The sequence below is a fragment of the Bombina bombina genome, chromosome 2 (assembly GCF_027579735.1).
Source record: "Bombina bombina isolate aBomBom1 chromosome 2, aBomBom1.pri, whole genome shotgun sequence".
In the NCBI taxonomy this organism is placed as follows: Eukaryota; Metazoa; Chordata; class Amphibia; order Anura; family Bombinatoridae; genus Bombina; species Bombina bombina.
Genome location: NC_069500.1, coordinates 705,772,357 through 705,798,868, shown reverse-complemented (window position 1 = coordinate 705,798,868; position 26,512 = coordinate 705,772,357). Strand labels below are relative to the sequence as shown.

Here is a 26,512-nt window from a genome sequence, read left to right as displayed (position 1 = left end):
GCAGGGTTACCTTCTACAACCCATTTCGTGCATTGTTCCTGTCACTACAGCAGCGTGGTTCTGGTTCGAGGAACTAGAAAAGTCGCTCAGTAGAGAGACTCCGTATGAGGAGGTTATGGACAGAGTTCACGCACTTAAGTTGGCTAACTCTTTTATTTTAGATGCCGCTTTGCAATTAGCTAGATTAGCGGCGAAAAATTCAGGGTTTGCAATTGTGGCGCGCAGAGAGCTTTGGCTAAAGTCTTGGTCAGCGGATGTATCATCCAAGACAAAATTGCTTAACATCCCTTTCAAAGGTAAAACTCTCTTTGGGCCAGAATTGAAAGAGATTATCTCAGACATCACTGGGGGAAAGGGCCATGCCCTTCCACAAGATAGGCCTTTCAAGGCCAAGAATAAGTCTAATTTTCGTTCCTTTCGCAATTTCAGGAACGGACCGGCCTCTAATTCTGCATCCTCTAAGCAAGAGGGTAATGCCTCACAGCCGAAACCAGCCTGGAAACCTATGCAAGGCTGGAACAAGGGTAAGCAGGCCAAGAAGCCTGCTGCTGCTAGCAAAACAGCATGAAGGAGTAGCCCCCGATCCGGGACCGGATCTAGTAGGGGGCAGACTCTCTCTCTCTTTGCTCAGGCTTGGGCAAGAGATGTTCAGGATCCCTGGGCACTAGAAATAGTTTCTCAGGGTTATCTTCTGGAATTCAAGGAACTACCCCCAAGGGGAAGGTTCCACATGTCTCACTTATCCTTAAACCAAATAAAGAGACAGGCGTTCTTACATTGTGTAGAAGACCTGTTAAAGATGGGAGTGATACACCCTGTTCCAATGACGGAACAAGGAATGGGATTTTACTCAAATCTGTTCGTAGTTCCCAAAAAATAGGGAACCTTCAGACCAATTCTGGATTTAAAGATCCTAAACAAATTTCTCAGGGTACCATCGTTCAAAATGGAAACCATTCGAACGATTCTACCCACTATCCAGGAAGGTCAATTTATGACTACCGTGGATCTAAAGGATGCGTACCTACATATTCCTATCCACAAAGAACATTATCAGTTCCTAAGGTTCGCCTTTCTGGACAAACATTACCAGTTTGTGGCCCTCCCATTCGGGTTAGCCACTGCTCCAAGGATTTTCACAAAGGTACTCGGGTCTCTTCTAGCGGTTCTAAGACCGAGGGGCATTGCAGTAGTACCGTACTTGGACGACATTCTAATACAAGCGTCGTCCCTTTCAAAAGCAAAGGCTCATACAGACATCGTTCTGGCCTTTCTCAGATCTCACGGATGGAAGGTGAACATAGAAAAAAGTTCTCTGTCTCCGTCGACAAGAGTTCCCTTCTTGGGAACAATAATAGATTCCTTAGAAATTAGTATTTTTCTGACAGATGTCAGAAAGTCAAAACTTCTAAGCACTTGTCAAGATCTTCACTCTGTTCCACGTCCTTCCATAGCTCAGTGCATGGAAGTAGTAGGGTTGATGGTTGCAGCAATGGACATAGTTCCTTTTGCACGAATTCATCTAAGACCATTACAACTGTGCATGCTCAAACAGTGGAATGGGGACTATACAGATTTGTCTCCAGTGATTCAAGTAGATCAGAAGACCAGAGAGTCACTCCGTTGGTGGCTGACCCTGGACCATCTATCCCAGGGAATGAGCTTCCGCAGACCAGAGTGGGTCATTGTCACGACCGACGCCAGTCTAGTGGGCTGGGGCGCGGTCTGGGAATCCCTGAAAGCTCAGGGACTATGGTCTCGGGAAGAGTCTCTTCTCCCGATAAACATTCTGGAACTAAGATCGATATTCAATGCTCTCAGGGCTTGGCCTCAGCTTGCAAAGGCCAGATTCATAAGATTCCAATCAGACAACATGACGACTGTTGCGTATATCAATCATCAGGGGGGAACAAGGAGTTCCCTAGCGATGAAAGAAGTGACCAAAATAATACAATGGGCGGAGGATCACTCCTGCCATCTATCTGCGATCCACATCCCAGGTGTGGAAAACTGGGAAGCGGATTATCTGAGTCGTCAGACTTTCCATCCGGGGGAGTGGGAACTCCACCCGGAGATCTTTGCCCAGTTGACTCAATTATGGGGCATTCCAGACATGGATCTGATGGCGTCTTGTCAGAACTTCAAGGTTCCTTGCTACGGGTCCAGATCCAGGGATCCCAAGGCGACTCTAGTGGATGCACTAGTAGCACCTTGGACCTTCAACCTAGCTTGTGTTTCCACAGTTTCCTCTCATTCCCAGGCTGGTAGCCAGGATCAAACAGGAGAGGGCCTCTGTGATCTTGATAGCTCCTGCGTGGCCACGCAGGACTTGGTATGCAGACCTTGTGAATATGTCATCGGTTCCACCATGGAAGCTACCTTTGAGACAGGACCTTCTTGTTCAGGGTCCATTCGAACATCCAAATCTGGTCTCCCTCCAGCTGACGGCTTGGAGATTGAACGCTTGATTCTATCAAAGCGTGGGTTTTCAGATTCTGTGATAGATACTCTGGTTCAGGCCAGAAAACCGGTAACTAGAAAGATTTACCATAAAATATGGAAAAGATATATCTGTTGGTGTGAATCCAAGGGATTCCCATGGAATAAGATAAAAATTCCTAAGATTCTTTCCTTTCTGCAAGAAGGTTTGGCTAAAGGATTATCTGCGAGTTCTCTAAAGGGACAGATTTCTGCTTTATCTGTCTTACTACACAAACGACTGGCAGCTGTGCCAGATATTCAAGCATTTGTTCAGGCTCTGGTTAGGATCAAGCCTGTTAACAGACCTTTGACTCCTCCCTGGAGTCTAAATCTAGTTCTTTCAGTTCTTCAAGGGGTTCCGTTTGAACCTCTACATTCCATAGATATTAAGTTATTATCTTGGAAAGTTTTGTTTTTGGTTGCTATTTCTTCTGCTAGAAGAGTTTCAGAGTTATCTGCTCTGCAGTGTACTCCGCCCTATCTGGTGTTCCATTCAGATAAGGTTGTTTTGCGTACTAAGCCTGGTTTTCTTCCAAAGGTTGTTTCCAACAAGAATATTAACCAGGAGATAGTTGTACCTTCTTTGTGTCCGAAACCATTTTCAAAGAAGGAACGTTTGCTACACAATTTAGATGTAGTCCGTGCTCTAAAATTCTACTTAGAAGCTACAAAAGAATTCAGACAAACATCTTCTTTGTTTGTCGTCTATTCTGGTAAAAGGAGAGGTCAAAAAGCAACTTCTACCTCTCTTTCCTTTTGGCTTAAAAGCATCATCCGATTGGCTTATGAGACTGCCGGACGGCAGCCTCCTGAAAGAATCACAGCTCACTCCACTAGGGCTGTGGCTTCCACATGGGCCTTCAAGAACGAGGCTTCTGTTGATCAGATATGTAAGGCAGCGACTTGGTCTTCACTGCACACTTTTGCCAAATTGTACAAATTTGATACTTTTGCTTCTTCAGATGCTATTTTTGGGAGAAAGGTTTTGCAAGCCGTGGTGCCTTCCGTTTAGGTAACCTGATTTGCTCCCTCCCTTCATCCGTGTCCTAAAGCTTTGGTATTGGTTCCCACAAGTAAGGATGACGCCGTGGACCGGACACACCAATGTTGGAGAAAACAGAATTTATGCTTACCTGATAAATTACTTTCTCCAACGGTGTGTCCGGTCCACGGCCCGCCCTGGTTTTTTATTCAGGTCTGATGAATTATTTTCTCTAACTACAGTCACCACGGTACCATATGGTTTCTCCTATATTTTTCCTCCTGTCCGTCGGTCGAATGACTGGGGTGGGCGGAGCCTAGGAGGGACTATATGGCCAGCTTTGCTGGGACTCTTTGCCATTTCCTGTTGGGGAAGAGATATTCCCACAAGTAAGGATGACGCCGTGGACCGGACACACCGTTGGAGAAAGTAATTTATCAGGTAAGCATAAATTCTGTTTTTACGTTGCGTCCCTTTAAAAAAAATAAAAATAAATCTGATTTCAATAAAACTTTTTTTAAAACCTTGATCAACTGCCCTGTGTTTTGTTTTGTTTTTGTTTGTTTTGGTTTTTAATTAAATATTACATTTAACTTCATCTCTTTGAAGGCATTGTTTTATTATCTGTATTACATAGCATTTCTCTTGTGTGTTCATTAGGTTGCTAAAATGATTAACGATTATGAGTGGATTGCGTCTGAAAAACACCTTTTTGGTCAAGCAAACACAGCGTATGATTTCAAAACAAACAATCCTAAGGAGGCCGGGCAGCGACTGCAGAAATTACAAGAGAAAAAAGAAAAATTAGGCAGGAATGTCAACATGAGAGCTATGAACATGCTTACTCAGGCAGAGGAGAGGGTAAGTGTATATGCTCCATGGTAGGGGGGCATGGTTTTAGGAGTATAAGAACAATTATACTTATCAAATAACTTTTTTACAGATGTTGTGATAAAGCTTAATTTATTTTTTTAATAATGTATTACTCAACTTTTTTTTATTATTTTGCACAAAGTTGTCTCTTAATGGCAATTGTGTTGCCTGAATGTTGGGTTCCTATGTTCTAAATGTGGCGGGATGCAGGTGCATCAGTTAATGTAACTTCCTCTGATTTACCATTTCGGAGATTTAAAAAAAAAAAAAAAATATGGGGGGGGGGGGGTGGTGAGTAATTTTTATACAACTACATGCATGTAGGAATTGATTAGGAAATATATGCTGATTATTTTTTAGTAATTGACTTAGGTTCCTATATTTTATTTAGATTTTGTCATTAGGCTAAACAGAATCTAATCTAGTCATGTAGTGCCCCAGACGTGCAATCTACCTATATACGTATCTCTTCAGGAAAGAATAACCAGAGATTGAAGCAAATTTGATAGTAAATTGGGGGGGGGGGGTTCTCTATCTGATTTATGAAAGAAAAAATTTGGATTTTCTGTCCCTTTTAATAGTTGTATTATAATCTTTACTGTCATGGAAGATCAGCAGATGCTTTCTGTGAAATTTCTCTAATAAACAGCACACATTTTCAAAACATAGAAACATAGATATTGATGGCAGATAAGAGCCATAGGCCCAGCAAGTCTGCCCGATATTACTTAACAGTATAAACTTATCTTGTTTGTAGGATAGCCTTATGCTTTTCCCATGCATTTTTAAAGTCCCCCACAGTGTCTGTCACTACTACCTCTTGAGGAAAAGGTCAAATAAACAGTCCATAATTTATATGGTTTTTGAAAGGCTAAAATATGTTGTTGTTTTTTTTATCACAGTACAATGATTTAATGAAAAAGAAAAGAATTGTCGAGAATGACAAGTCTAAAATTCTGGCCACTATCGAAGAGCTTGATCAGAAGAAAAATGAAGCTTTGAATATTGCATGGCAAAAGGTAAACTGTAATTAATGGAATTGTATTCCTATGAAAGTGTGTGGTTGAAGGAATGCTGCACACGGGGGGGGGGGGGGGTCCTGTAGAAGGACATTATTTATTTTTTACTATATTCTATTTGGTTTGATACAGAGTTTGAACACTCAGTCATTCAATTACCCCTTAGTCCAGTATGGGAAGTATATTTTAGGGTAAGAGCAGTGGCCTAGAGCTAGTCCACCCTGTTTGTGTGTGAGGAGGGGGTAATCTCAGTGTAAATGCCCTGTGTATATTAACTTCGTACTTGGTTATCACCTACCCAGAGACCTGGAATACACACTGCAGTTATCCTATATTGTCTAGTTGGTAACGGTACAGTGGGTATCAGATTTAACATTAGAGCAAACTCTGATTGGCCACAGCAAGAGAGACCAGGAGTTTGAATTCTGAGTGCGTTTTCAAGGGATATATCCCTGGGCTACTTTGTAATATCCCTTAGAAACTAAGATGATGAGGAACCCACATCTAGTAAAGAACAATGTATAATTAATGGCTTAAATTGTTTCAGCTTAATGGACTATCAAATAGAGTAGAATTGGTTAATACACAAATGCATAATAACAAGACAGTAGCACTCTGAATTTTAAATGAGCAGTAGATTCTCTCCCCCCCCCCCCCCCCCCCAACCTGGACAATTTTAAATTTTGCTTACATTTCCTACCCCATCCCCCTGTATCATCTGATAGCCATCAGCCAATCACAAAATGCATATATGTATACTCCTACTGAGCATGTGCCAAGAAATCAAAGTGTAAATATAAAAAGACTGCACAATTTAATAATGGAAGTAAATTGAAAAGCTGTTTAAAATGTCATGCTCTATTTGAATCTTGAAGGTTTCATTTTGACTTAAGTGTTCCTTAAGTGCCTTTTTCAATATAGGTAACTTTTTTTACCATTTTTCTTTGTCAGCTTTATCTTGCTCTTCTTTAAGACTGATTGTGCTGTATTATCTATCATATTGTAGGTGAACAAAGACTTTGGTTCCATCTTTTCCACTTTATTACCTGGTGCAAATGCAAAACTGGCACCTCCAGAAGGTCATACAGTACTGGATGGGCTTGAATTCAAAGTTGCTTTGGGCAATACGTGGAAAGAAAACCTCACAGAGCTTAGTGGAGGACAGAGGTAAGTTCAGTTTTTATTATTTTATTTAACTATTTGATTTTAATGGAAGTTAATTGTTGACCAGATTGTTTTACGGTTTACATTAATTTACTGATAGAAATTGAACATTGGTCTTTGTTTTAAGCGTTTAAATGGAAAAGCAATGTTATTCATAGATAAGGTAAACACTTTTGTTTTTATTAAGCCTCCTAAATGTATCACGCTTAAGTAAAAATGTTGCCAGTTTACTGCTATTTACATAAGCTGATTCAATTTAAAGTGATTTACAACTCAAAAACCTGCCATGCTTTTAATGTATCTTAGCCCTATGGTTAAAAACAAAACTGATACAAATTTAGCTTGATTATAGTATTTAAAAAAAAAAAGCGTATGGCTATTTGCAAGCTCCTGTATGCTTTATAAACAGGCATATGGGGAAATAGGGCACATGCACGAGTTTTGACATTGCACTTGTGTAGGAAGAACTTTTGTCACCACAAATAACTTGCATCAGTTGACTACTAATCTAATGCATTTTTCTTTTTAGGTCTCTAGTGGCATTATCTCTCATTCTGGCCATGCTTCTTTTTAAACCTGCTCCAATTTACATCTTGGATGAGGTGGATGCTGCTTTGGATCTCTCACACACACAGAACATTGGACAGATGCTTCGTACTCACTTTAGACACTCACAGGTGCAAGAGGGGGAAGGGGGTGGCTTGTTTTAATTTATTTCATGTAAATGGCAAGAGTCCATGAGTTAGTGATGTATGGGATATACATTCCTACCAGGAGGGGGCAAAGTCTCCCAAACCTCAAAATGCCTATAAATTCACCTCCCACCACACATACATACATATTTATCTTGTAAGGTGTATCCAGTCCACGGGTTCATCCATTACTTGTGGGATTTTCTCCTTCCCAACAGGAAGTTGCAAGAGGACACCCACAGCAGAGCTGTCTATATAGCTCCTCCCCTAACTGCCACTCCCAGTCATTCTCTTGCAACTCTCGACAAGAAAGGAAGTATCAAGAGATATGTGATCTTAGCGGTTTGTAACTAAGGTCCATTGCTGTTCTCACACATAACTGATGAATATGGGAAAACTTCAGTTGGGGGAACGGCCTGCAGATTACCTGCTTTGAGGTATGTTCAGTATTTTTATTTCTAGAGAGATGAATAAGTTCTAGAAAATGCTGACAGAGCCTTGTGTATTTGAGGTAAGCCTGATGCAGTGATTTAATAGCGACTGGGATCATGCTTACATAACAGGGTAATACTCATGTTAATATTCATATTGCTTAGTGACAAAACGTTTACATGATTTCAAATAAATAGGACGTTTTTTTCTCTGAGGGAGATAAGTCTTTATTTGGGGCCTAGTTTCCACATGGCTAGTCAGATACTCCTAGGAGTATTTTCTTAAGGCCCCTCTGACATCCAGTACATGGTGGGAGGGGCCTATTTTAGCGCTCTAACTGCGCAGTTTTAATACAGACTGAGACATCCAGCTTCCCTGGAAGAGTCCTCTGGCATCTGAGAACCATTTCAAAGGGGTTATTTCTGCACAAAATCGTATTTAAGGGCAGGTAGGAGCCTCAGCTATGGCATGGTGCTCATTTGATTTTTAACGTTTTTTTAAAGTTTTTCTATCCGGTTTGGGGCCTAAGGGGTTAATCATCCATTTGCAAGTGGGTGCAATGCTGCTTTAGTCCCTTATTAACACTGTAAAAATTTCAAAGATTTTACTGTATTTTTTCACTGTTTTGCAGTTTAAGTGCTAGTTTTTTTCTCTTAAAGGCACAGTAACGTTTTTGTTTAATTACTGTTTCACCTTTATTAAAGTGTTTTCCAAGCTTGCTTGTCTCATTACTAGTCTGTTAAACATGTCTGACATAGAGGAAACTCCTTGTTCAATATGTTTGGAAGCCATTGTAAAACCCCCTCTTAGAATGTGTACCAAATGTACTGATATTTCTATAAACTATAAAGACCATATTATGGCGCTTAAAGATTTATCTCCAGGGGATTTTCTGACTGAAAAGAGGGAGATTATGCCATCTAATTCTCCCCATGTGTCAGAACCTATAACTCCCGCTCAAGTGACGCCAAGTACATCTAGCGCGTCTAATTCTTTTACCTTACAGGACATGGCGGCAGTTATGAATGCTACCCTCACAGAGGTATTCTCCAAACTGCCAGGGCTACAAGGAAAGCGAGACAGCTCTGGGGCTAGAATTAATAAAGAGCTTTCTGACGCTTTATTGCCTGTGTCCAATATACCCTCACAATGCTCAGAAGCCGAGGCAGGTGAGCTTCTATCTGTGGGTGACATTTCAGACTCAGGGAAGGAGTTACTTCAGTCTGATTCTGCGATGACAGCGTTTAAATTTAAGCTTGAACACCTCCGCTTGTTGCTTAGGTAGGTTTTAGCGACTCTGAATGACTGTGACCCCGTTGTGGTTCCAGAGAAATTGTGTAAAATGGACAAATACTTTGCAGTACCTGTTTACACCGATGTTTTTCCAGTCCCTAAGAGATTTTCGGAAATTATTACTAAGGAATGGGATAGACCAGGTGTGCCGTTCTCTCCCCCTCCTGCTTTTAAAAAGATGTTTCCCATAGATGCACCCATACGGGACTCGTGGCAGACGGTTCCTAAGGTGGAGGGAGCAGTCTCCACCCTAGCTAAGCGTACAACTATCCCCGTCGAGGACAGTTGTGCTTTCCTAGATCCTATGGATAAAAAATTGGAGGGTCTCCTTAAGAAAATTTTTATACATAAAGGTTTTATTCTCCAGCCTCTTGCATGCATTGCCCCAGTTACTGCTGCAGCGGCTTTTTGGTTTGAGTCTCTTGAGGAGGCTCTACAGGTGGAGACCCCGTTAGACGATATTCTAGACAGGATTAAAGCTCTTAAGTTAGCTAACTCCTTTATTTCTGACGCAATTTTTCATTTAGCCAAGCTAACGGCTAAGAATTCAGGTTTTACCATTTTGGCGCGTAGGGCGCTATGGCTTAAATCCTGGTCAGCAGACGTTACTTCAAAGTCTAAGCTTCTTAACATCCCCTTCAAGGGACAGACCCTATTCGGGCCCGGTCTGAAGGAGATCATTTCTGATATTACTGGAGGAAAAGGTCACGCCCTTCCTCCGGATAGGTCCAATAAGTTAAGGACCAAGCAGAATAATTTTCGTTCCTTTCGAAACTTCAAGAGTGGCGCAGCTTCAGTTTCCTGTAATGCAAAACAAGAGGGAAATTTCGCCCAGTCCAAACCAGTCTGGAGACCTAACCAGGCTTGGATTAAATGGAAGCAGGCCAAGAAACCTGCGGCTGCCTCTAAGACAGCATGAAGGAGTAGCCCCCGATCCGGGACCGGATCTAGTGGGGGGCAGACTCTCTCTTCGCCCAGGCTTGGGCAAGAGACGTCCAGGATACCTGGGCATTAGAGATTGTTTCCCAGGGATATCTTCTGGATTTCAAAGCTTCATCTCCAAAGGGGAGATTTCATCTCTCACAATTATCTGTAAACCAGATAAAGAGAGAGGCATTCTTACGTTGTGTTCAAGACCTGCTGGTTATGGGAGTGATCCACCCAGTTCCAAAGCAGGAACAGGGGCAGGGCTTCTATTCAAATCTTTTTATAGTTCCCAAAAAAGAGGGAACTTTCAGACCAATCTTGGATCTCAAGATCCTAAACAAATTTCTCAGGGTCCCATCCTTCAAGATGGAGACTATCCGAACCATCCTCACTATGATCCACGAGGGTCAATATATGACTACCGTGGACTTAAAGGATGCTTATCTGTACATTCCGATTCACAGAGATCATCATCAGTTCCTCAGGTTCGCCTTCTTAGACAGGCATTACCAGTTTGTGGCTCTTCCCTTCGGGTTAGCCATGGCACCAAGAATCTTTACGAAGGTTCTAGGGTCCCTACTGGTGGTTCTAAGGCCACGGGGCATAGCGGTGGCTCCTTACCTAGACGACATTCTGATACAGGCGTCGACTTTTCAAATCGCCAAGTCCCATACGGACATTGTTCTGGCCTTTCTGAGGTCTCACGGGTGGAAGGTGAACGAAGGAAAGAGTTCTCTCTCCCCTCTCACAAGAGTTTCCTTCCTAGGAACACTGATAGATTCAGTAGAAATGAAATTTTTTCTGACAGAGGTCAGGTTATCAAAGCTTCTAACTTCCTGCCGTGCTCTTCATTCCACTTCTCGGCCGTCAGTGGCTCAGTGTATGGAAGTAATCGGCCTAATGGTAGCGGCAATGGACTTAGTTCCGTTTGCCCGCCTACATCTCAGACCACTGCAACTTTGCATGCTCAATCAGTGGAATGGGGATTACCCAGATTTGTCCCCTCTGCTAAATCTGGATCAAGAGACCAGGGATTCTCTTCTCTGGTGGTTCTCTCTGGTCCATTTGTCCAGGGGAATGAGTTTCTGCAGGCCAGAGTGGACTATAGTCACGACAGATGCCAGCCTTCTGGGCTGGGGCGCAGTCTGGAACTTCCTGAAGGCTCAGGGTTCGTGGACTCAGGAGGAAGCCCTCCTTCCGATAAACATTCTGGAACTGAGAGCGATATTCAATGCTCTTCAGGCTTGGCCTCAACTAGCTGCGGTCAGGTACATCAGATTTCAGTCGGACAATCACGACTGTAGCCTATATCAACCATCAGGGGGGGACAAGAAGCCCCCTGGCAATGTTGGAGGTTTCAAAGATAATTCTATGGGCAGAGGTTCACTCTTGCCATCTCTCAGCTATCCATATCCCAGGAGTAGAGAACTGGGAGGCGGATTTTCTAAGTTGGCAGACTTTTCATCCGGGGGAGTAGGAGCTTCATCCGGAGGTATTTGTCCAGCTGATTCAACTATGGGGCAAACCAGAAGTGTATCTGATGGCGTCTCGTCAGAACGCCAAGCTTCCCTGTTACGGGTCCAGGTCAAGGGATCCCCAGGCAGCGCTGATAGATGCTCTAGCAGTGCCCTGGTCCTTCAGCCTGACTTATGTGTTCCCACCATTTCCTCTCCTCCCTCGTCTGATTGCCAAGATCAAGCAGGAGAGAGCTTTGGTGATTTTGATAGCACCTGCGTGGCCACGCAGGACTTGGTATGCAGATCTGGTGGACATGTCAATCCTTCCACCATGGACTCTGCCGCTGAGGCAGGACCTTCTACTCCAAGGTCCATTCAAACATCCAAATCTAATTTCTCTGCGACTGACTGCTTGGAGATTGAACGCTTGATTTTATCAAAACGTGGTTTCTCCGAGTCGGTCATTGATACCTTTATTCAGACTCGAAAGCCTGTTACAAGGAAAATCTATCATAAGATATGGTGTAAATATCTTCATTGGTGTGAATCCAAGGGTTACTCATGGAGTAAAGTCAGGATTCCTACTATATTATCTTTTCTCCAAGAAGGATTGGAGAAGGGTTTGTCGGCTAGTTCCTTAAAGGGACAGATTTCTGTTCTGTCTATTTTTCTGCACAAGCGTCTGGCAGATGTTCCAGACGTTCAGGCGTTTTGTCAGGCTTTAGTTAGAATAAAGCCTGTGTTTAAACCTGTTGCTCCGCCATGGAGTTTAAATTTAGTTCTTAAAGTTCTTCAAGGGGTTCCGTTTGAACCTTTGCATTCCATAGATATCAAGCTTTTATCTTGGAAAGTTCTGTTTTTGGTAGCTATCTCTTTGGCTCGAAGAGTTTCAGAGTTATCTGCCTTACAGTGTGATTCCCCTTATCTGATATTCCATACAGATAAGGTAGAGTTGCGTACCAAACCTGGATTTCTTCCTAAGGTGGTATCTAATAAGAATATAAATCAGGAGATCGTAGTTCCGTCACTGTGTCCTAATCCTTCTTCTAAGAAGGAACGTCTATTACACAATCTTGACGTGGTTTGTGCTTTAAAGTTTTATTTACAAGCTACTAAGGATTTTCGTCAAACATCTGCATTGTTTGTTGTCTACTCTGGAAAGAGGAGAGGCCAAAAGGCTTCGGCATCTTCTTTCTTTTTGGCTGAGAAGCATAATCCGTTTAGCTTATGAGACTGCTGGCCAGCAGCCTCCTGAAAGAATTACAGCTCATTCCACTAGAACGGTAGCTTCCACATGGGCTTTTAAAAATGAGGCCTCTGTTGAACAGATTTGTAAGGCGGCGACTTGGTCTTCGCTTCATACTTTTTCTAAATTCTACAAATTTGATACTTTTGCTTCCTCGGAGTCTATTTTTGGGAGAAAGGTCTTGCAGGCAGTGGTGCCTTCCGTTTAAGTTCCTGCCTTGTCCCTCCCTTCATCCGTGTCCTAAAGCTTTGGTATCCCACAGTGGATGAACCCGTGGACTGGATACACCTTACAAGAGAAAACAAAATTTATGCTTACCTGATAAATTTCTTTCTCTTGTGTATCCAGACCACGGCCCGCCCTGTCAATTTAAGGCAGGTGTTTTTTATTTTTAAGCTACAGTCACCACTGCACCCTATAGTTTCTCCTTTTTCTTGCTTGTCTTCGGTCAAATGACTGGGAGTGGCAGTTAGGGGAGGAGCTATATAGACAGCTCTGCTGTGGGTGTCCTCTTGCAACTTCCTGTTGGGAAGGAGAATATCCCACAAGTAATGGATGAACCCGTGGACTGGATACACCACAAGAGAGAGAAATTTATCAGGTAAGCATAAATTTTGTTTTTTATGATTCTTCTATGATAAGCGCTTCTAAGCATTCTGAAGCCCAATTCTTCTCAGAGTACAGTGTTTGTCAGAGGGATGTGAAGAATATTGCCTGTTGATTTTTATGGTTTCACTCATGGGAAATCTTTTCAAGGGTTCTCTGTTAGCGGTCGTAGGGATTCATCTCCTACCTCCCTTTCTTTTACAAGATATGACGAGTACACGGATTTCATCCTTATGGGATATCGCCTCCTGGTCAGCAGGAGGAGGCAAAGAGCTCCACAGCAGAGCTGTATATATAGCTCCTCCCTTCCCTCCCACTCCAGTCATTCTCTTTGCCTGTGTTAGTGATAGGAAGAGGTAAAGTGAGTTGTTAGTTTAGATTCTTCAATCAAGAGTTTTTTATTTTTTGTGTAGTGCCTAAGTGTGCTACTTTGTTTAGGGTGTAGCCTAGACCAGATCAGTCTCTTCAGTTACTAAAAAGAGAAGCATCTGGTGCTTCAAAGCAATGGGAACTGGAGGAATTCTATTTTCTCTGTGCCTCCCATGATGTGTGCTGCCCTTTTGGATCATGGTCTTAGCATATATTAACTAAGGCCCTTCTGTGTCCACAGAGCTGCTGGAGGGAGAAGACCTCTTGATCCTGTGGGACGTTTTTCATGCTGTTACTCAGCATGGAGGTAAGTGCAGTCTTTATTATTCTGGGACATAAGATTAACTCAGAATAGACTGTATCCTTACCTATCTGATGTGTGGGGGTTGATTTCTCACTCTGCCTTATTAATTGGGGACACTTCATAACTTTATCCCTATCTGACCAAGAGAGGATAAGTTATTGAGCAGTTTGCATGTTGCCTCCAAACCCATATAGACTCCCTTTGGTACTACCTCATAATTGCTAATAGGTTTGCAGTCCGGAAGGGTTCCCCTTTTAGTACTGGTTTCAAGGGCTTCCTTTACTATAGGTTTGCAGCCCAGAGAATTGTTTGCAGCCCAAGGGTTATCCGTGTAGAGGGGTTAACCGGGGTTTGAGTAGTCGCTGCTTCCACTTTGTGTTTGCAGGGCTTTTTTTCTCTGACGGCTTGTTCATATTAAATAGAGAGTAGCCGACAGAGAAATACCTGTGTTTTCATGCCCTTTCTATTACAACAAAAATATTAATCAGGTTGGGGCTTATTTTTATGTTAACTGCCGACAGGGAGGTTTGTTAATTGATATACCCGAACGGCTTATGTTATATACATGCGTGTGTTTGTACATGTCTAGTTCCCTATGGCTTTTTACAGCAGCCGATTGGGAAAGATATTTTGCTACGCACTGTTTATTGTCACATTGTTTATGGACATTACAGGAAAGGTTGCTGAGGGGTTATCTGTGGTCGGGAAGCTGGCTAGTTTAACTTTTATGCCATGCGGTTCTCCGATGGTTTCAGTTGCCATGTTTTAACTCCGGGATAACTGAAACGCCCATGATGGGTGGGGCTAGAATACGCGCCATGGTTTGCGCGCCTTGTATTCTATCCTTTCTATGGACTCCAAGTTCCAATATAGTTGAGAGGAGCTGAGCATGTTTCAGTATCTGTTCCCCCCTTTCTACGGGTTCACCATATTAGTTGTTCACACATCCTGTGGTGGTGGAATTCCGGTTAACCGGGGAACACACTGCTGAAGGGGGGGTACATTTACGGTCCTTCTACTGCAGTGAAAAATTACATATTTGAACAGTCAGTGTGCCCTTCTTTTATATCATGTAACCGCACATGTAACCATCTAGGTCCACTGTAATGTATACCATAAAGGGTCCTGTGATACAGTGGCCAGGTCATGGATTATGCATTCGTTCCTAACTGTAGCTGTATAGTTGTTGTTTTTTATTTCTACAGCTCATATAAAGGAATGTTGTTATTCTGTTTACATTTTAAAGTGGCAGTAGCATCCTTTACTGATTACAATTTTATTGTGATTCTCTGTCTACGGCAGGGACTGTTAGGAGTATGGGGTCACCGGGCAATGCCTGCTGTAATATTCTACATGGGGTGCCCAAATTCGGGTTTTTGAACCACATGCAGTGCTCTGCGGTTCCTAGCTTAGACTGTGCTTTGTATATACGTAGCGATGTCTATTTGCAGCGACTGGTGCCTGCATGACAGACATAACACTTTCCTTTAATATTTAAAGAATCAGTAAAATTTTGCTGTTAAATTTTTATTAAGAGTTTTGCGGCTGTTTTATTTGTTCTGTCAGCCTTTGCAGCAGAGGATGGTGCCTGTTCTCAAGAGAATATCAGAGTTAATAAAGGCTTGTTCTGTGTGCATTATTCCACAGATTTCAGCTGCTTTGTTGGAAAGTTCATCCTTGTGACTGAGGCTGAGTCAGCATACTCAGCCGCTAGGTTAATTTAGATGCCAGGCAGATAGCTCGGCATGCTACTGCACTGTGGCTGATCTTTGTAGCAACCCAAGGGTTGGAGGTTTGATCACTGGCGAGGTCCACTCAGCCTTTCATCCTCTCGAGGTCGATAAAATGAGCAGCGCCTTGAAACCCTTACGGGTATTTAGCCGCGTTTTAAAAGTACCCCATAAATACATACCATGCACAAGATTGCATTTATTAAATTACCAAACTCTGTTTCCTATGACTGTTTTCCCTAGCTGTTCAGCTAGGTGGTTAGACGTCATTCCTTAGGGAAGGATAGTCCTTATGGGCTATATTTTATTATGGTTCACACACTAGGGGTTGTGCTAAGTTAACCATCTGTGTGCTGCTGCTGTCACTGGTGTGGGAGCATATAGCTAAGTTGTTGGTGTCCCTAGACATTAGAAAAGAGTGTTTCAGGGATAACCAGCTGGCATTCAGATATTCTTCCCCCATTGGAAGATTCCTTCTCTTTCGATTGTCTGCAGACCAGGTGAGGAGAGAGGTTCTTACACTGTGTAGGAGACCTACCTTTCGTTTTTTTTGTCCCGTTCCAATTTAGGAATGGGAACTGGGATTTTATACAAATCTGTTTGTGTTTCCCGGAACAGAGGGAATTTTCAAACCTATCTTAGATCTCAAGAGTCTAAACAGGTTTTTAAGAGTTTCATCATTCAAGATGGAAACTTTTCGACCAGCTGTAGTGGCTTGTCGGTTAGCTGTCGGTTACCTGTCTAAGCAAGCAAAGGGTTTGCAGTGTGAATTCAGCTGTAGCTATTTGCACCTTGCTTGTGTGCTAGCAAGCTGTTTGAATACCATTCTTCCATTGATCCAGGAGGGCCAATTATGACTACCGTGGATCTAGAGGATGCATATCTTGATGTTCCTGTCCACAGAGATCATCACAAGTTCCGGAGGTTTGCCTTCTGGACAAACATTTTCAGTTTGTGGCTCTTCCTTTCGATCTTGCCACGTTACCCAGAGTTTCACAAAGGATCTGGGGTCGCTGCTAGCAGTTCTGAGACCGTGAGGCATTGCAGTGGTGCTTTTTCTGGACGATAGTAGGATCTAGGCGTCGTCATATCAGCTGACAGTCTCATACCGACATTGTCCTATCTTTTATAAGGACTCACGGGTGGAATGTGAATCTAGAAAAGAGTTCATTAATTCCACAGACAAGGGTTCCTTTCCTTTCTTAGCACGAAGAGCTTTATGGTTAAAATCTTGGTCTGCGGATGTGTCCTCTAAATCCAAGCTTTTGGCTATTCCTTTCAAGGGAAAGACCCTTTTCGTGCCTGACTTAAAGGAAATCATTTCTGACATTTCAAGACAAAACATCTAAGCAAAGGGGGCGACAGAGTAATTTTCGTTCCTTTCGAAATTTCAAGGGAGTCCCCTCTTCCGCTAAACAGGAAGGGAATTATTCACAAGCCAAGCCCCCCTGGAGCCCCCACCAGGCTTGGAACAAGATTAAACAACCCAAGAAGCCTGCTGCTGCTACCAAGACAGCATGAAGGGGCGGCCCCCGATCCGGGACCAGATCTAGTAGGGGGTAGACGTTCAGGATCCCTGGACACTAGAAATCGTGTCTCAAGGCTTACTGTGGCTTACATCAATCATCAGGTAGGAACAAAGGAGTTCCTTAGCGATAACAGAAGTATCCAAAATAATTCGGTGGGCGGAGGCTCATTCTTGTTATTTGTTATCTGTCAGCAATATAGATCCCAGGAGTGGACAACTGGGAAGCGGATTTGTTGAGCAGACAGACCTTTCTCCTGTTAAGTGTAGTCAGTCCACGGGTCATCATTACTTATGGGATATTAACTCCTCCCCAACAGGAAGTGCAAGAGGATCACCCAAGCAGAGCTGCTATATAGCTCCTCCCCTCTACGTCACACCCAGTCATTCTCTTGCACCCAACTAATAGATAGGATGTGTGAGAGGACTGTGGTGATTAAACTTAGTTTTTATATCTTCAATCAAAAGTTTGTTATTTTAAACGACACCGGAGTGTGTTTCCTTCTCAGGCAGAATTTGAAGAAGAATCTACCTGAGTTTTTGTATATGATCTTAGCGGACGTAACTAAGATCCGTTTGCTGTTCTCGGCCATTCTGAGGAGTAAGGTAACTTCAGATCAGGGGACAGCGGGCAGGTTCACCTGCAAAGAGGTATGTTGCAGTATATTATTTTCTAAGGAATGGAATTGACTTTGAAAATACTGCTAATACCGATATAATGTAAGTACAGCCTTAAATGCAGTAGTAGCAACTGGTATCAGGCTGACATGTATATATGTTAACACTTAAGTATTTCTGGGGAATGGCACTTAACTGGGAAAATACTGTATGCATATATCTTTTAGCCTAACTTGCAGTGGGAGCGACTAGCAGCAGGCTTTTTAAAGACATTTCATATATTTGATTTTAAACGTTTGCTGGCATGTTAAATCGTTTAATTATCTGAGGTACTTGGTGAAAATTGTTTTGGGCTTTATTTTCCACATGGCTGTCGTTGTTTTAAATTAAAACAGTTTACTGAGCTCCCCTCACTGTTGTAGTGTGAGTGGGAGGGGCCTATTTTGGCGCTTTTACTACGCATCAGAAATTCAGTCACAGTCTGTCTTTTTCTCCCTGCATGATCCAGGACGTCTCCACAGAGCTCAGGGGTCTTCAAAACTAGTTTTGAGGGAGGTAATCACTCACAGCAGACCTGTGAGACTGTGCTTGACTGTGATAAAAACGTTTATATTGTCAATTGTTATAAGTTTTTTTCTGATATTAAGGGTTAATCATCCATTGCTAATGTGTGCAATCCTTTGATAATTTTGGCTTATATAACTAATCCGGTTCATTGTTATTCAACTGTGACAGTTTTTGTGTGCTTCTTAAAGGCACAGTAACGTTTTTACATATTGCTTGTAAATTTAGTTGAAAAGTATTTCCAATCTTGCTAGTCTAATTGCTAGTTTGTTTAAACATGTCTGACTCAGAGGAAACTCTTTGTGCAATATGTTCAAAAGCCGAGGTGGAGCCCAATAGAAATTTATGTACTAATTGCATTGATGCTACTTTAAATAAAAGTCAATCTGTACATGTTAAGCAACATTCACCAGACAACGAGAGGGAAGTTATGCCGACTAACTTGCCTCACGTGTCAGTACCTGCATCTCCCGCTCAGGAGGTGCGTGATATTGTAACGCCAAGTACATCAGGGCGGCCATTACAAATCACTTTACAAGACATGGCTAATGTTATGACTGAAGTTTTTGTCTAAATTGCCAGAACTTAGAGGTAAACGAGATCACTCTGGGATGAGAACAGAGTATACTGATAATGCTAGGGCCATGTCTGATACTGCGTCACAATATGCAGAGCATGAGGACGGAGAGCTTCATTCTGCGGGTGACGGATCTGATCCAAATAAATTGGATTCAGACATTTCAAATTTTAAGTTTAAGCTGGAAAACCTCCGTGTGTTGCTAGGGGAGGTGTTAGCGGCTCTGAATGATTGTAACACAGTTGCAATCCCAGAGAAAATGTGTAGGTTGGATAAATATTTTGCGGTACCGACGAGTACTGACGTTTTTCCTAAACCTAAAAGACTTACTGAAATTATTACTAAGGAGTGGGACAGACCCGGTGTGCCTTTCTCACCCCCTCCTATATTCAGAAAAATGTTTCCAATAGACGCCACCACACGGGACTTATGGCAAACGGTCCCTAAGGTGGAGGGAGCAGTTTCTACTTTAGCTAAGCGTACCACTATCCCGGTGGAGGATAGCTGTGCTTTTTCAGATCCAATGGATAAAAAGTTAGAGGGTTACCTTAAGAAAATGTTTGTTCAACAAGGTTTTATATTACAACCCCTTGCATGCATTGCGCCTGTCACGGCTGCGGCTGCATTTTGGTTTGAGTCTCTGGAAGACACCCTTGACTCAGCGACATTAGATGAGATTTCACTTAAGCTTAAAACCCTTAAGCTAGCTAATTCATTTATTTCTGATGCCGTAGTACATTTAACTAAACTTACGGCTAAGAATTCCGGATTCGCCATTCAGGCACGCAGAGCGCTGTGGCTAAAATCCTGGTCAGCTGATGTAACTTCTAAATCGAAATTACTTAACATACCTTTCAAGGGGCAGACTTTATTCGGGCCCGGTTTGAAAGAAATTATCGCTGATATTACAGGAGGTAAAGGCCATGCCCTGCCTCAAGACAGAGCCAAACCTAGGGCTAGACAGTCTAATTTTCGTGCCTTTCGTAACTTCAAGGCAGGAGCAGCATCAACTTCCTCTGCTCCAAAACAGGAAGGAGCTGTTGCTCGCTACAGACAAGGCTGGAAACCTAACCAGACCTGGAACAAGGGCAAGCAGGCCAGAAAACCTGCTGCTGCCCCTAAGACAGCATGAAGTGAGGGCCCCCGATCCGGAAGCGGATCTAGTGGGGGGCAGACTCTCTCTCTTCGCCCAGGCTTGGGCAAGAGATGTCCAGGATCCCTGGGCGTTGGAGATCATATCTCAGGGATATCTTCTGGACTTCAAAGCTTCTCCTCCACAAGGGAGATTTCACCTTTCAAGGTTGTCAACAAACCAGATAAAGAAAGAGGCGTTTCTACGCTGTGTACAAGACCTTTTACTAATGGGAGTGATCCACCCAGTTCCGCGGTCGGAACACGGACAAGGGTTTTACTCAAATCTGTTTGTGGTTCCCAAAAAAGAGGGTACCTTCAGACCAATATTGGATTTAAAGATCCTAAACAAATTCCTAAGAGTTCCATCGTTCAAGATGGAAACTATTCGGACAATCTTACCCATGATCCAAAGAGGTCAGTACATGACCACAGTGGATTTAAAGGATGCTTACCTTCACATACCGATTCACAGAGAACATTACCGGTATCTAAGGTTTGCCTTCCTAGACAGGCATTACCAGTTTGTAGCTCTTCCCTTCGGGTTGGCTACGGCTCCAAGAATCTTTACAAAGGTTCTGGGCTCTCTTCTGGCGGTAATAACACCGCGAGGAATTTCGGTAGCTCCGTACCTAGACGACATTCTGATACAAGCGTCAAGCTTTCAAACTGCCAAGTCTCATACAGAGTTAGTACTGGCTTTTCTAAGGTCGCATGGGTGGAAAGTGAACGAGGAGAAGAGTTCTCTCTTACCACTCACAAGAGTTCCATTCTTGGGGACTCTTATAGATTCTGTAGAAATGAAAATTTACCTGACAGAGGACAGGTTAACAAAGCTTCTAAATGCTTGCCGTGTCCTTCATTCCATTCAACACCCGTCAGTGGCTCAATGCATGGAGATAATCGGCTTAATGGTAGCGGCAATGGACATAGTTCCTTTTGCACGCCTGCACCTCAGACCGCTGCAATTGTGCATGCTAAGTCAGTGGAATGGGGATTACTCAGATTTGTCCCCTACGCTGAATCTGGATCAGGAGACCAGAGATTCTCTTCTATGGTGGCTTTCTCGGCCGCATCTGTCCAGGGGGATGCCCTTCAGCAGACCAGACTGGACAATTGTAACTACAGACGCCAGCCTTCTAGGTTGGGGCGCTGTCTGGAATTCCCTGAAGGCTCAGGGATCATGGACTCAAGAGGAGAGTCTCCTTCCAATAAACATTCTGGAATTGAGAGCAGTTCTCAATGCCCTACTGGCTTGGCCTCAGTTAGCAACTCTGAGGTTTATCAGGTTTCAGTCGGACAACATCACGACTGTGGCTTACATCAACCATCAGGGAGGGACAAGAAGTTCCCTAGCGATGATGGAAGTATCAAAGATAATTCGCTGGGCAGAGTCTCACTCTTGCCACCTGTCAGCGATCCACATCCCAGGAGTGGACAACTGGAAGGCGGATTTCCTAAGTCGCCAGACTTTTCATCCGGGGGAGTGGGAACTTCATCCGGAGGTCTTTGCCCAAATGCTTCGACGTTGGGGCAAACCAGATATGGATCTCATGGCGTCTCGCCAGAACGCCAAGCTTCCTCGTTACAGGTCCAGGGACCCGGGAGCGGTCCTGATAGATGCCTTGACAGCACCTTGGACCTTCAGGATGGCTTATGTGTTTCCACCATTCCCGATGCTTCCTCGTTTGATTGCAAGGATCAAACAGGAGAAAGCATCAGTGATTCTAATAGCGCCTGCGTGGCCACGCAGGACCTGGTATGCAGATCTAGTGGACATGTCATCCTGTCCACCTTGGTCTCTGCCTCTGAGACAGGACCTTCTAATTCAGGGTCCTTTCAAACATCAAAACCTAATTTCTCTGAAGCTAACTGCATGGAAATTGAACGCTTAATTTTACCAAAGCGTGGATTTTCAGAGCCAGTAATTGATACCTTAATACAGGCTAGGAAACCTGTTACCAGGAAAATTTACCATAAGATATGGCGTAAATATTTACACTGGTGCGAATCCAAGGGTTTCTCATGGAGTAAGGTTAGGATTCCTAGGATATTGTCTTTTCTACAAGAAGGTTTAGAAAAGGGTTTATCTGCTAGTTCGTTAAAGGGACAGATCTCAGCTCTGTCCATCCTTTTACACAAGCGTCTGTCAGAAGTTCCAGACGTTCAGGCTTTTTGTCAGGCTTTGGCCAGGATTAAGCCTGTGTTTAAATCTGTTGCTCCGCCGTGGAGCTTAAACTTAGTTCTTAACGTTTTACAGGGTGTTCCGTTTGAACCCCTTCACTCCATTGATATCAAGCTGTTATCTTGGAAAGTTCTGTTTTTAATGGCTATTTCCTCGGCTCGTAGAGTCTCTGAATTATCAGCCTTACATTGTGATTCTCCGTATCTGATTTTTCATTCAGATAAGGTAGTTCTGCGTACTAAACCTGGGTTCTTACCTAAGGTAGTCACTAACAAGAATATCAATCAAGAGATTGTTGTTCCATCATTGTGTCCTAACCCTTCCTCAAAGAAGTAACGACTTCTGCACAATCTAGATGTAGTCCGTGCCCTGAAATTTTATTTACAGGCAACTAAAGAATGATGACCCATGGACTGACTACACTACAGGAGAAAGGAATTTATCAGGTAAGCATAAATTATGTTTTCATCCGGGAGAGTGGGAACTCCATCCGGAGGTCTTTGCCAACCTGATTCTCAGATGGGACAGACCGGAGCTGGATCTTATGGCATCTCGTCAGAATGCTAAGCTCCCGAGATACAGATCCAGGTCCAGGGATCCTCAGGCCGAACTGGTAGATGACTTGGGAGTGCCTTGGACGTTCAACCTAGCTTATGTGTTTCCACCGTTTTCTCTCCTTTCCCGAGTGATCGCTCGGATCAAACAGGAGAGGGCTTCAGTAATTCTCATCGCTCCTGCGTGGCCTCGCAGGACTTGGTATGCCGATCTGGTGGACATGTCCTCTCTGCAGCCGTGGAAGCTTCCATTGAGGCAGGACCTTCTCATTCAGGGACCCTTCCATCATCCGAATCTAGTTTCTCTGACTCGGTCGTTGATACCTTGATCCAGGCGCTTAAGCCTGTTACTAGGGAGATTTACCATAAGCTATGGCGTAGATATCTTTATTGGTGCGAATCCAAGTGTTACTCGTGGAATAAGATTAGGATTCCTAGGATTTTATCTTTTCTCCAAGAAGGATTGGAGAAAGGGTTATCAACAAGTTCCTTAAAGTGACAGATTTCTGCTGTCTCTATTTTGTTACACAAACGCCTGGCAGATATTCCGGATGTTCAATCTTTTTGTCAGGCTCTGACTAGAATCAGGCCTGTGTTTAGTCCTATTGCTCCTCCTTGGAGTTTGAATTTAGTTCTTATTGTTCTTCAAGGGGGTTCCGTTTGAACCTATGCATTCCATAGATAGTAAGTTGTTATCTTGGAAAGTTTTAATTTTGGTTACTATTTCTTCTGCTCGCAGAGTTTCTGAGTTTTCGGCATCACAATGTGATTCTCCTTATCTTATTTTCCATTCTGATAAGGTGGTGTTACGTACCAAACCTGGTTTCTCTTATAAAGGTGTATCCAGTCCACGGGTTCATCCATTACTTGTGGGATATTCTCCTTCCCAACAGGAAGCTGCAATAGGACACCCACAGCAGAGCTGTCTATATAACTCCTCCCCTAACTGCCACCCCCAGTCATTCTCTTGCAGCTCTCGACAAGAAAGGAAGTATCAAGAGATATGTGGTGACTTAGTGTAGTTTTTACCTTCAATCAAGAGTTTGTTATTTTTTTTAACGGTACCGGCGTTGTACTGTTTTACTCTCAGGCAGAAATTGGAAGAAGAATTCTGCCTGGAGGTTTGATGATCTTAGCGGTTTGTAACTAAGGTCCATTGCTATTCTCACACATAACTGAAGAGTATGGAAAGAAAACTTCAGTTGGGGGGACGGTCTGCAGATTACCTGCTTTGAGGTATGTTCAGTATATTTTTTTCTATAGAGATAAGGTCTAGAAAATGCTGACAGTGCCTGGTATATTTAAGGTAAGCCTGATACAATGATTTAACAACGACTGGGATCATGCTTGCAAAAAAGGGTTAATACATGTTAATACTCATATTACTTAGTGTAAAAACGTTTGCATGGTTTATAGAAAAAACTTTCTTTCTCTGAGGGTGATAAATCTTTATTTGGGGCCTAGTTTTCCACATGGCTAGTTAGATTACTCCTAGGAGTACTTTTTTAAGGCCCTCTGACATTGAGTGCATGGTGGGAGGGGCCTATTTTCGCGCTCTAAATGCGCAGTTGATTTTCAGACTGAGACATCCAGCTTCCCTAAAGGAGTCCTCTGGTATCTAGGACCACTATAGAGGGTTTTTTTCCTGCAAAAATCGTGTTTAAGGGCAGGTAGGAGCCACAGCAGAGCTGTGGCAGTGTGTTTGACTGTTTGTTAACAGTTTTAACGTTTTTCGAATCCGTTTTTGGGCCTATTAATCATCCGTTTGCAAGTGGGTGCAATGCTGCTTTAGTCCCTTATACACACTGTAAAAATTTCGTAGAGTTTACTACTTTTTTTCACTGTTTTGCAGTTTATGTGGTAGTTTTTTTTATCTTAAAGGCACAGTACCGTTTTTGTTTAATTGCTTTTTCACATTTATTAAAGTGTTTTCCAAGCTTGCTGGTCTCATTACTAGTCTGTTAAACATGTCTGACATAGAGGAAACTCCTTGTTCATTATGTTTAGAAGCCATTGTGAATGTGTACCAAATGCACTGACCTTTCTATAAGTTATAAAGACCATATTATGGCTTTTAAAGATTTATCACCAGAGGTTTCTCAGACTGACAAAAGGGAGGTTATGCCATCTAGCTCTCCCCACGTGTCAGAACCTTTAACTCCCGCTCAAGTGACGCCAAGTACTTCTAGCGCATCCAATGCGTTTACCTTACAAGACATGGCGGCAGTTATGAATCATACCCTCACAGAGGTATTGTCCAAACTGCCAGGGTTACAAGGAAAGCGAGACAGCTCTGGGGCTAGAACAAATACAGAGCTTTCTGACGCTTTAGTAGCTATATATGATATACCCTCACAATGTGCAGAAGCAGGAGAGCTTCTATTTGTGGGTGACATTCCTGATTCAGGGAAGGTGTTACTTCAGTCTGACTCTGAAATGACAGCGTTTAAATTTAAGCTTGAACACCTCCGCTTGTTGCTCAGGGAGGTTTTAGCGACTCTGGATGACTGTGACACCATTGTAGTCCCAGAGAAATTGTGTAAAATGGACAAATACTTTGCAGTGCCTTTTTACACTGACGTTTTTCCAATCCCTAAGAGGTTTTCAGAAATTATTACTAAGGAATGGGATAGACCAGGTGTACCGTTCTCTCCCGCTCCTGTTTTTAAAAAGATGTTTCCTATAGATGCCGCAACACGGGACTCGTGGCAGACGGTCCCTAAGGTGGAGGGAGCAGTCTCTACCCTAGCTAAGCGTACAACTATCCTTGTCGAGGACAGTTGTGCTTTCCTAGATCCAATGGATAAAAAATTAGAGGGTTTCTTTAAGAAAATCTTTATACAACAAGGTTTTATTCTCCAGCCTCTTGCATGCATTGCCCCAGTCACTGCTGCAGCGGCTTTCTGGTTCGAGTCTCTTGAGGAGGCTCTACAGGTAGAGACCCCGTTGGATGATATCCTAGACAGGCTTAAAGCTCTTAAGTTAGCCAATTCATTTATTTCTGACGCCGTTTTTCATTTAACCAAGCTAACGGCTAAGAATTCAGGCTTTGCCATTCAGGCGCGTAGAAAAACAAGAGGGAAATTTTGCCCAGTCCAAGCCAGTCTGGAGACCTAACCAGGCTTGGAACAAGGGGAAGCAGGCCAAAAACCTGCTGCTGCCTCTAAGACAGCATGAAGGAGTAGCCCCCGATCCGGGACCGGATCTAGTGGGGGGCAGACTTTCTCTCTTCGCCCAGGCTTGGGCAAGAGACGTCCAGGATCCCTGGGCATTAGAGATTGTTTCCCAGGGATATCTTCTGGATTTCAAAGCTTCATCTCCAAAGGGGAGATTTCATCTCTCACAATTATCTGCAAACCAGATAAAGAGAGAGACATTCTTACGTTGCGTTCAAGACCTACTGGTTATGGGAGTGAACCACCCAGTTCCAAGGGAGGAACAGGGGCAGGGCTTCTATTCAAATCTGTTTATAGTTCCCAAAAAAGAGGGAACTTTCAGACCAATCTTGGATCTCAAGATCCTAAACAAATTTCTCAGGGTCCCATCCTTCAAGATGGAGACTATTCGAACCATCCTACCTATGATCCAGGAGGGTCAATATATGACTACCGTGGACTTAAAGGATGCTTATCTGCACATTCCGATACACAGAGATCATCATCAGTTTCTCAGGTTCGCCTTCCCAGGCATTACCAGTTTGTGGCTCTTCCCTTCGGGTTAGCCACGGCACCAAGAATCTTTACGAAGGTTCTAGGGTCCCTACTGGTGGTTCTAAGGCCGCGG

At 43.2% G+C, this 26,512-nt stretch overlaps 1 protein-coding gene across 1 annotated transcript in view; it reads left to right on the top strand.

Annotated features, from left to right (window-relative positions):
* SMC2 (structural maintenance of chromosomes 2) overlaps window positions 1-26,512 on the top strand; it is a 291,284-nt gene that overhangs the window by 211,912 nt on the left and 52,860 nt on the right. The window contains 4 exon segments of the mRNA XM_053702691.1: window positions 4,124-4,324; window positions 5,239-5,355; window positions 6,362-6,522; window positions 7,049-7,196. Of these exon segments, the coding sequence (XP_053558666.1) occupies window positions 4,124-4,324; window positions 5,239-5,355; window positions 6,362-6,522; window positions 7,049-7,196 (627 nt within the window).